At 35.8% G+C, this 15,707-nt stretch overlaps 2 protein-coding genes across 2 annotated transcripts; both read left to right on the plus strand.

Annotated features, from left to right (window-relative positions):
* Nucleotides 1-3,188: 3,188 nt before the first annotated feature.
* Nucleotides 3,189-4,525, plus strand: LOTGIDRAFT_79081 (hypothetical protein; the record flags this gene model as incomplete). Its single annotated transcript, XM_009066466.1, has 3 exons — nt 3,189-3,237; nt 3,667-3,806; nt 4,436-4,525. Coding segments are annotated over 3 exons (279 nt in total), but the record flags the coding sequence as incomplete, so codon positions are not given.
* Nucleotides 4,526-7,774: 3,249 nt separating this feature from the next.
* On the plus strand, nt 7,775-12,223 carry LOTGIDRAFT_236232 (hypothetical protein; the record flags this gene model as incomplete). The annotated part of the gene is made up of 2 exons (XM_009066534.1): nt 7,775-7,868; nt 8,761-12,223. The coding sequence occupies 2 exons, from the start codon at nt 7,775-7,777 to the stop codon at nt 12,150-12,152; spliced, it is 3,486 nt and encodes a 1,161-aa protein (XP_009064782.1). The 3' UTR covers nt 12,153-12,223.
* Nucleotides 12,224-15,707: the final 3,484 nt, after the last annotated feature.

The following is a 15,707-nucleotide window of genomic DNA, read 5'->3' on the forward strand; positions in this document are numbered from 1 at the left end:
CTAATTTTTGTGTTAATGAAATAAAATGGAGCTATGTTCGTCTTAGTTTACAATTTGTGTTAATGAAATGAAATGGGGCTACGTTCTACTTAGTTTCTTATCAATTAAGATTAATTAAGTGTGTTTTAGCAACGTTTTACTTAGTTTGTTCCTAATAAGTTAACTTCCCCTTTTGGGTAATGAAATAATGAAATGAAAATATCGCTACGCCCTTTTATGAAATGAAAACGAGCTGCGTTCTATTTATTTGCTCCTAAATTGGTATGAAATGAAAACGAGCTCCGTTCTATTTATTTGCTCCTAAATTAGTATGAAATGAAAACGAGCTCCATTCTATTTATTTTCTCCTAAATTGGTATGGAATGAAAACGAGCTCCATTCTATTTATTTGCTCCTAAATTGGTATGGAATGAAAACGAGCTCCATTCTATTTATTTTCTCCTAAATTGGTATGAAATGAAAACGAGCTCCATTCTATTTATTTGCTCCTAAATTAGTATGAAATGAAAACATGCTCCATTCTATTTATTTTCTCCTAAATTAGTATGGAATGAAAACGAGCTCCGTTCTATTTATTTGCTCCTAAATTGGTATGAAATGAAAACGAGCTGCGTTCTATTTATTTGCTCCTAAATTGGTATGGAATGAAAACGAGCTGCGTTCTATTTATTTGCTCCTAAATTGGTATGGAATGAAAACGAGCTGCGTTCTATTTATTTGCTCCTAAATTGGTGTGAAATGAAAACGAGCTCCATTCTATTTATTTTCTCCTAAATTGGTATGGAATGAAAACGAGCTGCGTTCTATTTATTTGCTCCTAAATTGGTATGAAATGAAAACCAACTACGTTCTATTTATTTTCTCCTAAATTAGTATGAAATGAAAACGAGCTCCGTTCTATTTATTTGCTCCTAAATTGGTATGGAATGAAAACGAGCTGCGTTCTATTTATTTGCTCCTAAATAAGTATGAAATGAAAACGAGCTGCGTTCTATTTATTTGCTCCCAAATTGGTATGGAATGAAAACGAGCTGCGTTCTATTTATTTGCTCCTAAATTGGTATGAAATGAAAACGAGCTCCGTTCTATTTATTTGCTCCTAAATTGGCATGAAATGAAAACCAACTCCGTTCTATTTATTTGCTCCTAAATTAGTATGAAATGAAAACCAACTACGTTCTATTTATTTGCTCCTAAATTGGTATGAAATGAAAACGAGCTGCGTTCTATTTATTTGCTCCTAAATTGGTATGAAATGAAAACCAACTACGTTCTATTTATTTGCTCCTAAAGTGGTATGAAATGAAAACGAGCTCCGTTCTATTTATTTGCTCCCAAATTGGTATGAAATGAAAACGAGCTCCGTTCTATTTATTTGCTCCCAAATTGGTATGAAATGAAAACGAGCTGCGTTCTATTTATTTGCTCCCAAATTGGTATGAAATGAAAACGAGCTGCGTTCTATTTATTTGCTCCTAAATTAGTATGAAATGAAATAGAGCTGCGTTCTATTTATTTGCTCCTAAATTAGTATGAAATGAAAACCAGCTGCGTTCTATTTATTTGCTCCTAAATTGTTATGAAATGAAATAGAGCTGCGTTCTATTTATTTGCTCCTAAATTAGTATGAAATGAAAACCAGCTGCGTTCTATTTATTTGCTCCTAAATTGGTATGAAATGAAAACGAGCTGCGTTCTATTTATTTGCTCCTAAATTAGTATGAAATGAATACCAGCTGCGTTCTATTTATTTGCTCCTAAATTGGGTTAATGTAATGAAATAATTATAAACGGTACGTTTTACCTGGTTTGATCTAAATTTTTGCTTATGAAATGAAAACGAGCTATGTTCTTTTATACAATTTTTATCATTTTCCACGCCCTTCCAATCTACACCATCTAAGACAACTCACATAACGCCATACTTTGTAAAAAATAAAAAAAAATATATTGCAAAATTAATTATTGTAAAAAATAAAAAATTTAAAAAAATTAAAAATATAAAATTAATTATCATAAAAAAAAAATATATATATATTTATTGCCAAATTAATTATTATAAAAAATAAAAATATATTGCAAAATCATAAAAAAAAAATATATATATATTTATTGCCAAATTAATTATTATAAAAAATAAAAAAAAATATATTGCAAAATTAATTATTATAAAAAATAAAAAAAAATATATATTGCAAAATTAATTATTATAAAAAATAAAAATATATTGCAAAATTAATTATTATAAAAAATAAAAAAAAATATATATTGCAAAATTAATTATTATAAAAAATAAAGATATATTATATATAATAAACAATTATGATTTTCTTAGAATTTCTGTATTTCCTGGAATCCAAAAGTCGGAATTTGCCTATATTACAATGTTATGACGTCATCGGTAAAACTGACTTCTTTTTTTAGGGTCTACATTGGGATGTTCATGTACAGTATAAGGCCGCTTATTGATTATAGACCTAAACATGCCTACATGAACCATCGTAGTTATGCAGTTATCTAAAACCTCAAATATTTTCAAAAAGGTCTTACGTACATGTTAGGTTAAATTGAAGGTTAAATTAATATCTATATATTGAAATATGTCACTTGATATTCGAGGTGAATATATACGAAGATTTAAAGGGCATTGTGCGCCAATTTACAGGGTAAATGAAAATGAAATGAATGGAGTTTTACGCTCTACTTTTCTGCACCATGTGGGCTAATGAAGACAGGCAACGCCATGCAGGGTGTAATGAGGAAAATTTTGCCAGGACAGCGTCAATAGCCTGCTCTTTTTCGTTTTCCAACTTTGATATATGACAAAAATATTAGGATATATTTTGAAAATCAGACTATCTTCAAAAAATTAATAAGTCACGGTTTACTCCATTGATATAAACGGAAATTCAAAATTAACTTAATAAATAAACCAAGTACTAACGATTCGCACTGCGAAACTAAACCCGAAATCCAAAATAACATATTTGCAAAATATTGGTAGCAGCTAATAAAAGCTACCCACGAGGAAGTATATCATAATGAAGAGTGGTATCATTATATTTATTTACAAATATTCATTTCAGACGGATCCTAACTATCAACCACAATACAACCAACCACCGCAGCAACAGACAGCTCATCATACTGTTATCATCAACCAGCCTGGAGTTCAAGTTAAACCACGTAGAGAATGGAGGACGGATAAGCTTGCTTGCTGTGATGACATGGGCGTATGTAAGTATAACATAGATACAGTCTTATTGCCTGAAATAAGGTGTGATGCGTAGCCAATATGGTGCATCGTTATAGCTTTTCAGAGATTGAGGAAAACGCTTTCATCAGTATTGCATGACCAAGAGGATGGAAGAGTGGCGCTTCGCAGTGTGACGAAATTTTTCAATATGGCGCGATGCATTATGGTATGATGCGTATTACACAATATGGCCCCACGGGTCTTACACATTATGGTGTGATGCGTATAACCCAGTGTTATTATAGCGTGAGGACTTTTACACAGTATTGCGTGACGTATTATTCAGTATGGCGTGACGTATTATTCAGTATGGCGTGACGTATTATTCAGCATGGTGTGATGCGTATTACTCAGTATGACGTGACTCGAGTATATCATAAAATCTAAATATTTTTAATAACATGTTTCAGGTTTGGCCGTATTTTTCTGTGGACCGTGCTATGGTTGCTACCTGGCCACACAGGCTGAAGAGACGTGCTGTTTGGCATGTTGTTGCCAAGGTTGGATGGTGCCGTTGAGGTCCTATATTCGTGGTAAACTCGGAATCAGTGTAAGTTTTCACGCAAGGAACTGCCAGGGAAAAAGACTGAACCCCTTTCATAGACTCCAAATATCTAATAATCTTAAAGATGGATTCCCTTATTTTTATTTATGAAAATGAAAATGCTAATACTTATATGAATAGAGAGTAGAAGTGTTCTTATGACATGGAAAAATACCAGTTTGTCTCACATGTCCATAATTAATTCATAATTAGCTAAATTAGAAGAGAATTACCAGCAGAATTCCAATGAGTGACCGATCAAGAAAGGTCAAAAATTCTTTTTTTGTTTATCCAGACTGTACATACATTGATATTTCTGATTGGTTAAAACTCTTAATTATATGCAATAAGAACATAATAATATGATTAAGAATACATGGTAATGCATTAGAAACACCAATCAAATCTTTTGCTTAATTTGACATAAAAAAATAAGGAAACCCATCTTTAATTCAGAACTTAGGTTCGTCAAAACGACATCCCTTCAGAGAGCTTACCAAGCTAATATTGTTTATGGATAATAAGGTTTGTCAACTTGGCACCTCTTTCAAGGAGTCCGCACATCTTGGGAGGGTTTCAGAGGCTTTAAATCGCTAATATAATGTTTTCATGAGTATTAAACGAATGTTTTTCAGGGCTCGGTTTGTAAAGATATCTGTGCTGTGGCCTGTTGTAATTTGTGTGTCACGTGCCAATTGGCAAGGGAGATTAAAATGGCTAAGAGCTCCGGGGAATGGTACACCACATAATGCTGCTGACGGAAATTTACAAGTTTTATTTTGCATGATATATTTTTTTAATTCCGAACTAATTGGACTGTTCGTTTTATCTTGAAGAATTCTTGAATATAATCAATGCTTTGCTTGAACTATCCTCACTAACCTCATGGGCTACATCAGGGGCGCAGATCGCTTTCTCAATTCGGCTCCCTCGCAGCCCCGAGACTAGTTTTTCGGGCAAGGCATTAAAAAAATTTTTTTCAACGGCCCGATTTTTTTTTTTTTTTTTTGGAATTTAAAAATGAAATCATATCTTTGCACGAATATCCTATACTATAACTGTATTTCTTTTAAATTGATAGCCCGATTGTATTCTCCTATGATAATATTTCATAATTCATATTATTTAAGGATCGAAATCACTGCCCGAATGTCATTCGTATGATTATATTTTACATATTTCAAAAATTGAAATCGCAGCCCGAAAGTAGAGTTTAGAACTTTTTTTTACACAACCAAAAAAAGGCAATTCGGGCACAGATTTCAATTTTGTTCAATAAATATTGTATGACATACAATATTTGTTTAAAAAAAAATGAAATCTGTGCCCGGATTGTCTTAAATTAAGATAGTTCGGTAAGGTTTCACAGGATATCATGTCCCATCTGTTTTTCTGTGGGTGTCCCCCTGTCCCCCCTGTGATCTGCGCCCATAGGCTTCATTTAATTTTAAAATCTAGGGGAGACACTCTTCACGTGATGGCGAGCATAATTGTCGAAATATTAAGTAAAATGAATTCAGGCTACCAGATAATTCAAATATTGGTCGTATAATGATATTAAGATTTAGACAACTATATGACGACATAATTATGTTTCTGACAAAAATTCTGTTTTACCTCGTATTTCGGAATCATGAAAATTAGAATTCTATATTTTAGATTGTCTGTAGAAATACAAATATCGTTTTGGATATCAAACAACGAAAAATTCCTCTAAAATACTTTAGAAATGATTGTTTTGTTTCGTTTTTTTTTTTATTATTTTTAATTATTCGTTTTTTAGCATAAGTCTGTTCGTTTTCTCTTTTGCTCTTTTTTCTTTTCCATTTTTTGTGTGCATTATAATAAAGTTTGGAGGTATTTTGATCCTTTCTGTTAACCGGTGCCGCTCCGGTGCAAAATCCTAAATGAGGTATCTGATTCATCTAAGACCAGTGGCTCAAATATATTTTTTTGACATATCCTCTCCTGCATTCTGCGACCCTCATTTTCTGTAATAAGGACAGAATATTTCTCTTGGTATAAGTTATGAACCATTTTAAAGTGCAAGTTAACCTTCCGGATACTTAGGCCTACTTTGGTACAATTTGTTGGTGGACTTGGTTCAACCAGTCCCTGTGGCAGTTGAGCCACTGTCCAAAAAGTCAAATTCTCCCTTTTCTGAGATCCTAGCAACCACTGTGTCCTTTCATTGGCGGTGGACTCTGGAACCCTCTGATCTGAAGTGCAGGCGAATCATAATTATGTTAATGACCTCTGTTAAGCGACCGTAACCGCTTGTGAAACTTCAGAGTAAAACTCCATAAAAAGTATTTTTTTATAATTTTATCAACTATATTTCATAATATATTTAAATAAATTTAATAAAATCTATATACTTACTGAGGTTGTTGTTTTGGTGTATGGTACCTAATTTCATAGCATATAATAGTAAGGAATATCGTTATAATTATAAAACTTTAGTGACGTCATCATATTGTTCTGGTGGGATTTTATATCTCATATTGACACGTCGTTTAATCCAGTAGTGAGGTTATCCTCGCCCTTTCATTCATTGCTCCGGGGATATTATATAAAATCCCGGAAGTAGATACGTTATATAAATCTGAAATTCCGGGTTATTTATCATTTTTCATTTTTTACTCCAGAATGCCTTATCAAATATAAAGCTTATTCAATGGTCGTCGGCTGAATTGACCACGTTTGTAGATACGAGTTGCATCCCTTTGCCAGCGAATTTTTCTTCCGCGAGAATTATATAAATATTATGGTTTTAGATTTATTAACAATAGAAATTACGTTACCCAACTCCTGTGGACACTACCAGGTGCAAGTTGTGTTTTAGAGATGCATTTTGATTTACATTTAGTATTGTATATTAGATTAGGTAAAATAGAACCTAGTTAGCCAGTTGTCTACATCATCACTTCCATCCTCCAAATGGCAAAACCTATTACGTCACTTTTCGGACGATTTTTTCGGTTTTGACTAACCAGGTTCTGCCACATGTGACTACTAAAACAAAATTTGTAAAGCTCGGTCTTGGAAACTAGGGTAACGTCAGTTAAAAACGACATCAACAGTGGCTGAATGTCGTACTCCCAAGAGCCATTCGTTATGAAAGAAAGATAACTTAGTGTCTCCGATTCCGTAATTGTAGAGTGCCAAGTATTTACAAAGAGTACGTGTAGCTCACTGGTTGATGAACTGACCAAGTTTTGAAGGCACGAGTTGCGCCCCCTGTTTCTTTTTTTATTTATTGTTATTCAACCATGCAATCAGTCCTCTTCGGTTTAAAAGTCAGATAAATTACCTCAAACTAGAAATTTCACTTTCAAGAGTTTCAAGAAAAGACGAGTCGTCAATTTAACTTTCAAATGCGGATATTTCTGGACACACATGAATTTGAAGGCTCTCATTTTGATTAGAACACTGTGAACACTATTACTGATTAGCTTAGCTAAAAACATGTCGCTTTTAAAGACTAAGGTATGATTGGTCAAACGGATGGCGAACGTGTCTCTTAAATATTATTAAACAATTCCCTTCCCCGAATCCTTTTTTCACCAGCATCATCATCTATCCTAACAATCTACATTACGACCACAAACATCGGCATCACTGACTCTTACCCAAAAGTAAAAGGACTGTTGGCATTCTATTTTAAACATATCTTACCACAATCTCACCCACCACTGTCATCATCATCATCATAGTTCCTAATAATGGTTTGTATGCACCCACCTTGGAAGAGATGCTCCCTGGACGTTGAAGCGATTCAATAGGCAACTCTATTCGTTAAAGCCGTCAGCCTTGTCCTGATTTTGAGACTAATTTTGACATGTCGAATGTTTGATTATCGCAATCAAGGCCATTACGGATGATTAATCCAAACCAAAATTGTTATTATAGACAAATTTGTACATTAACCGAAAGTTTAATCGTCATCCATTGGAATTACATCCATTACACAAATGGCTATTAATTTGCCGATGAAGTATAAATTTATTGAAAATGAAGCCTATGGAAGCAGTCGATCTCGGACAGAGCAACGATACTTCATTGTTGGTAAGTGATTTTTGAACTCTTTTTATAGCCTGGTAACGATGAGTACTGTTTAGGTCCAACAGTGGATGATTCACATAATGCATGTTTCTAACTAAGAGAATTTGGTGGGGTCAGTTCAAACCTTTTTCACCAGTTTTAACTCTTAGTATGTATCTTTGAAGGAATTGTAAAGATGTTTTCTAAACTTTTTATCTGTATCAGGGTCACTGATATCATCAATTTGCACCATTCGAAATTTTCAGTCAAAGAGAAAGCGTTTTTGTTGTCATTAACGTGAAAATGAAATGAATGGAGTTTTACGTCCTACTTTTCTGCACCATGTGGGCTAATGGAGACGGGCAACGCCATGTAGGGTACAATGAGGGAAATTTTGCCAGGACAGTGGCATTAGCCTGCTCTCTTTCGATATCCAACTGTCGAGGGATCTTTGACGTGCACAGCCTGTAGCACACGGGGCCTCGGTTCATTGTCCCATCCGAACGACTAGGCGCCTTTTCCATGTCAGCCCCTCTTACCTGCATCACTGACAAGGGGAAACCGAGTTGAAAAATCCGAAGGTATTATCTCGGGATTGAACCCTGGAACTTCAGGTTAGCGAGCAAGCGGCTCCCGATTATTCCTTGGAGAATATTACTAATTTATGGTATTATATTTTCAGACGATATTAGAGATACAAAGATAGAAGGGTAACTATTACTTGGCATCATGGTCATAGCTCAGCTCTTCTACATTGCTGTACTTCTGGTATCGGTATCAGCACAATCCAAAGACAAAGACAAGTGTTTGGCACCATTTCCAACTGGTACACCCGTTCCCGATGATGAACTTATGATGGCTTTTTACATAGCGGACCCGAATCTTGAGACTGGTTTCTTGGATCTGTCTATTTCAGGTGATGACGTCGACGCCCTGCTTATCAAAAACACTCTTAATTACACTACCTGGTTATCCAGAGAACACGACGCTCGGAAAGAATTGGTCAACCTGTGGTCCTACCTCAACCGGATACTCGTGTCCGACATGTTTGAACTCTATGCTCATTACCAAGTCGTCAGTCAAGGTGGATCTAGACCAATGGGCATAGTGGATTTCAGTGCCCTCGCCAAAACATTTCAAAATGCTTGTTGGTATTGGGACAGCGTTAAGGACAAATGGCCATATACTTGCTTCGATACTAATTTCTTCTGCTATATGCAGTACGGTCTTGATTCACAGAAACAAACGGTGGTGGAATCGTACTGGGAGTACCAAGATGGTTCTTACGTCATGGTAGAAAAGATAGTGCCAATATCTACAGTCAATAAAATGTCCAGACTTGGCATCGATCGAAACCAAAGATCTTATGTAATTCAATATTACTTTAATAATGATGTCCTGGAGTTCATCCCCGAATCCGACCAAAACAACGTCTTCTACCATTCACGACTCATGTGGGAATCCCTAAGCCAGCTGATGAATGGAAAAGAATCCTTCGACAAGTGGATACGCGACTGGATATACGTCGGTTTCGAGGCGGTTGAAGATCATGTCAAGAGAAAGTGTAACGAACATTCAGGAAAACCTGTAGGCGACAAATATTTCTGCTTGGCCAAAGACTATACTGTTAAGATCCGAAATTGTGGAGATTTGGCGGACGTCACTCCTTGCGTTTACGACAAGGAAATACAAGATTATTTCGTAAGAGGACGGTTTGGCGAATATGACGAACTGAACCTTATTAATTCCGTTCTTGGTAAAACTCAAGCTGTTTTGACGGAGTTCAAGGATAAAGTCGTAGCTAACGATCGCAATGGTCTTAACTCACTTTACGACAAATACAATCCTTACATTACCGTAGACGACTCTATGTGTGTCTTGGAGTGGCCCAACGCGTTCGACTGTACAAACAACATGGGCTGTAATTCCATCCTTGATAACTGGAAATTTGACTGTAATGGTGGATACACCTGTAGAATCAACATGATGTACAGATTTGACTGTATGGTAAAGTTCGTTTTGAAACAGACAAAGCAGCTGGTAGACGCTGCGGCAAGTGGCAATTGGGGTCTTTCCTCGGTTAAAAAGGCTAAATATGATTTAATGATATGGCTATCATATTTACCAATGGCTCGCTACACTAGTTTAGGCTACAACGACATCAACGATGTCATAATGTCCACACAAAGCACTGTTAATGACTATGTAACCAGCTACGACACTAAGGGACTGAAGACTTTTGCCACCAATTTACCGCCAATGACGTTTGTTCCCCAATGGGCAAAGAATGCCGCATGTCAGCAAGTAACAGTGCCTACAGAGTATACCATATTCTGCAACTTGGATCCTCTGTTAAATAGCGTTTTCCTTTTCATCAATGCCTTTGAAAATGGTGAACAGTCTACAACAAAGAATCTTAACCCTACTGTGGATTACCCAGCACTACTGGGCCAGCTTCAGCTTGACAGAATCTCAAATTATATCAATCTAATGACCGAAGCCCTCTTCAATGACATTTCCAGTCAACTTGAGGAAAACTTTGGTGAACTGTCAAACTATTTTTCATCTCTAGCGGACTACGATAAAACGAAGGCTGAAGCGGACATTGCCTACATTGATGGCCGACTAACAGTATTCAAAGAGAAAATCACATCCCTGTCTGTTGAAGTTGAAAAGATGTTTCAAACTGTCTTTTACTTTTCGGTGGGAATTAATGTCGCTGAGCTGGTTTCCAGAACCGCCGAGGTCGGTGTAGCCGTGGCACAAGTTGCTCACCCTGGAAACCAGATACTGGGCGGCTCCAGCGTCTTGGATCTCATGGGCGCAATCAATGAATTGGCCCAGGCAGGAGTGACGACGGCAATTATTGCCCAACTGCATGACGAAGCTTTCCCAGAGTTAATTGAAAAAGCTCAAAATCTTGGAAATGGGTTCGCAGAGAACGAAGAACAGTTATTTGAAGCCAAAGACTTGATTGACAAACTGAAAGAAGGAACGGATGCTGTAGGAACTGCAAATGATTTTCTGGGAAAATATAATGCTTACGACCCTAAGGTTCTGTTATCAGACATAACGTCGTATGGTACACAGTGGGAAGTTGTCTCCGATCAACTATGTGAAGCAGCATTTTCGTCGGGAACTGCCGCAGCCGCTTTGGGAGAAATAGGACTAGCTAGTACTGGTGACTGTGTTAAGATTGGAGTGCTCATCGCCGAATTAGTAACATTATACGAAGAGTTTTATGATTATCAATTTGACCTTATGGACTCTTTGTCTGACACTGCTCGAGCCTACCTCGCCTACCAGAAAGCCAACGATCTTAAGCTTATTTATACGTCTGGAGCTCGCGTCGACAAAGCTTTCTTACAACATACTGCTGTCAATACCTTTATGGTATCAACATTGAATATATGGGAAGTTGTTACTGAATACTGCGATATATTAACTTACACCAGGGGCGGTGAAGTTCCTGACAAATGTGTAACAGCTATGGACACCCCGTCACATAACGCCGTAGCTCAAGTTATCAGTTATATGCCTGCTGATCTGTGTCATATCAACAATGAAATAACAGATTACAGAGAAATCCCAACGAAACCCAAAGATTCTAATGACAAAGCTTATATAAACCTGGATGCACTTTACGCCCAAGAAGCAGTCAAATTTAAGATACCTAGCTTCCAATGGTTAAAAGACAATGGTTGGGTTGGTCCACAGGACAGAGAAAAAGCCATGTACATCAAACGCTTTGAGCTGTTCCTTATACCAATGTCCGGCTCACAACAACATACTGTTGAGCTTCAAGTCGAACCCAGTGTGGCCAACTACCTTCGATACGGCGGAACTAAGTATCTTCTTCCGGTCACTGGGTACACAGCTCGATACACGGAGAATAGTTTCAACTGTTACCATGAACAGATCAACAATCCTTATGCTTTGTGCAACGATGATGACTTGGTCAAACTATGTATCACATCTAATGGCTACATAGATCGTAAAGTCCAGCCGTCAATTTATAATGAATGGAAGGTATCTGCTACGTCCTTACCAACGGGTCAAGTCGCTCCAAAGCCGACAACGAACTTTAAACTTCAGGCTGGTGTCACCATGTGCGTGGTAAACCTTGCCCCTTCGGCTACTAAAAGAGAAATTCCAACTATACGAAGTATCTTGAAGAGTAAAGCAGCAGAGAAACCTCGACGTGCTTCTCAACACTGTTGCGGTTCGAACCAATATTGGACAGGAACCACATGCACAGCTTGTCCATCTGGGTCTACTAAGCGGCTACATGGTTACTATTGTCAATAAACCAAAACACGTATGTCCTTAATAATTACATTTTTGTTAAAAGGCTTGTTTAAAAAAAAGTGTTAAGTCTCATAGTTTTGTGCTTTCTTGGTCATGCAAGGCACGCACCCAAATTCTATTCTCATCAAGTATTTTGAATAATGAATTGAAATGATAGCTTCATGACTTCTATATAAAAAAAAAACACAGATAGCAAAAGGAAAGATAGCTTGCGAGGCAAGGTAACATACGCCCACTGACAGCTGTCAGAAATGATAAAACAGTTTTTAGTGATTAAAGTACGAATGTTCTCATATTGAAGAAATTTTATTAGTTTGAATTCAATTACATATATACATGCCAGTTATTTATGCTGAGTAATTCCACAATTTTTTTTTAAATCAATATCAATAACCCAAATACAACAAACAAATAAATCACACAGCTCTAATCAAGGGCAAAAAACAACTTTTGATGTGTGTTTACAAAGTCAAGTGCTATAACTCAAAAAAACGTTCATCAAAAATGTCTCAAGTTAGAACTTGTCCGAGATCTTATCAATTCCAATGATCACACCAAGTTTCATCAAAATCGGTAGAAAACTGTAGCTTCTATTGTGCTCACAAACAAATTTTGACGCGTTTTTCATAAGTCAAGGGCAATAACTCAAAACCCGTCCATCAAAAATGCGCCAAGTTAGAACTTGTCCGAGATCTTATCAATTCCAATGATCACGCCAAATTTCCTCAAAATCGGTTGTAAACTGTAGCTTCTATTGTGCTCACAAATTTTGAAGCGTTTTTACAAAGTCAAAGGCAATAACTCCAAAACCGTCGATCAAAATTGCCTCAAGTTAGAACTTGTCCGATCTTATCAATTCCAATGATCATTCAAGTTTGGTCAAAATTGGTTGAAAACTGTAGCTTCTATAGTGCTCATTAACACATTTTGACGCGTTTTTACAATGTCAAGGACAGTAACTCAAAAACCGTTCATCGAAAATGCGTCAAGTTAGAACTTGTCCGAGATCTTACCAATTCCAATGATCACACCAAGTTCCATCAGAATTGGTTGAAAACTGTAGCTTCAATCCTGCTCACAAACTATTTTTCACAAATTTCGACGCGTTTTAACAAAGTCAAGGGCAATATCTCATAAACCGTTCATCGAAAATATGTCAAATTCAAACTTGACCGAGATCTTATCAATCTAAAGCATCATACCAAGTTTTATCAAAATCATATGAAAACTGTAGTCTCAATAGTGCTCACAAGAAATGTTGACGGACGGACCGACGGACGGATCGACGGACAGGGGCAACGACAATAAAAACGACTTCGAAAACAGTAGGACATTGTAGAAAAGTTTGTTTGAACAATAATAATGTAGTTTTTAAGGTCGTTTAGTTGTATTCAAATATACTTTTCTAGGCTACGTATTTCTATAGACGGACTAGCATACGAAAGATATTTTTCTGCCAAAAATGATTTGAATGCATTAAAATATCTTCTTTACTTTCAGCAAATATCTATAGGCCTACCGATATTCGCGTCCATAATAAGATTACCTCGAGTCTTTTCATCACGTATATATCCGTTGCACCATGGTCAAACATTTTGTCGGCTTGTGATGCAAATATCTTTTTCTCCTAACGCGATTTGGTGGGTGTTAACGCATGTCCTAGTTCAATATCCTTCGCTCACCCAAAACCGAAATCATGTGGCAAAAGAAGTTAGCATCGAAGCAAGTGTATGGCATATAATGGTCATTGATCATTGATATCAAAAAGCTTTTATTTTGCTTTTAGTTTTAAGTCGTTGAAAACATTCTTTTCAGCCCAAACTGCAGAGTAGTTACTTTCGTTTTATTGCGTGGCAAATCTAACGATTTGTCACGCTTTGTTTTCGTTATGTTTATTTTATTTCATTTTTTTTCCAAAATTTTCAAAAAAGCTCAAAATTTCTGACTCAGCCGCTAATTATCCGATTCATCTGAAATACACAGGACATATACAGAATGTCCATACAAATAAATGTATACAATCAAAATTATTCTATCACTTCCGGTTTTTGCGTGAGAACTTCCGGTTTTTTTAAATCACGCCTGGTGTAAATTTCAGATGTTGGCAAAAACCATATATATTGTCTGCCAGTCATAATAGAATGCACTTAGCAGAAAAAATCAAAACCGGATGCATAAGCCCTCGCCTCGGACTGACCCATTTTAGCAAAAAATTAATTAGTCCTCCATTTTTTATCCGATTTTTATGATTTTGATGTCTATTAAAACCTTGTAACCTTGTCTACAGTTTGTTGGAACAGAATTTTCAATTTCGAATTTGAATTTTTTTTATATTCGTTTGAATTTTTTGAAAATTCGAAAGGCTACACCATGTGACCTTGACCTTCGATGACCTTGAAAATTTCACTGTAGGATGTTCTTGACCTCAGCTATCCACAGGTGTACTCATATTTGTTGAAAAATATTAACTTCCGGTTTAATAGCCATTCAAAAATTAACATCTTTGACAACTTTGGACGGCTGTATGACCTTTTCTAATAAACACAGAGAATTATTTTTTTCAATTTTGTAATTCCCTTTTGATTATCTTTTCAATGATATATGACAATAATCCATTAAAATATGTTTTAAAAATATTGAGTTTTTTTCGACTGAGGGTTCTAACAATGTAATTAACTCCTAGCAATATGGTTTGTATATTCAGGATCTACTCAATTTTCTCTTTTCAATGATATGTGACATGGGTGGTTTAATACAAAATTGAATTTGCGAAAATAGGCATAAAAGTGATAAAAATCTGTAGATTGTGGGGATTAAAATGATTGACAGGTGTTATAACAGGTTATATAATATGATAGGAAAGCTATCCATATGAACTTTTGACATGCAGGTGTGAAGTAGTTTGGGTCATAAACAGATTAATCTGATTATGTAATCTTTTAACACTTAAAAAAATAACTTTTTTTTTTCAATTTTTTTTTTCAATTTTCACTTACAATAATTTAACATACACTCATATAGAGTAGTGAATTTTTGATACATTAACCTGTTCGAATTTTTTCTGTACCATTAATAGAACTCTATCTGCAAGATACACACAACAGTTTTGGTTATTGGTGTTAGTTAGACTGAGGGAATAAAAGCAAACAGCGGGCTGTCTCTAGCAAACACTGACCGTGGAATCAGAATACAGAGCGGGATTCTAACCCACAGCACTTAATCGCCTAGCAGGCACCAATTCAACTGGCTCCCGACTGCGCTAATCCTTAGCAATAAAAAGAAAGTGACAATTTTATCTTCTGCTAAGATTATTATAGGTCATAAATAAATTAATCTAATTACACTATCTTTCAACTCTATAATAATTCACAGTTTTTTTTTGTTGAATTTTTTGCAAAATTTCCCCTTATGATAATAAAACATACACTTATTTAGAGCAGTGACTTTTTGATACATTAACCAGTTCGAATTTTGTCTGTTTGTCTGTACCATTGATAGAACTCTATCTGCAAGATACATTATACAGCAATTTTTGGTTATTGATGTTATGCTGAG

This window comes from Lottia gigantea (genome assembly GCF_000327385.1).
Source record: "Lottia gigantea unplaced genomic scaffold LOTGIsca_77, whole genome shotgun sequence".
Lineage (NCBI taxonomy): Eukaryota > Metazoa > Mollusca > Gastropoda > Lottiidae > Lottia > Lottia gigantea.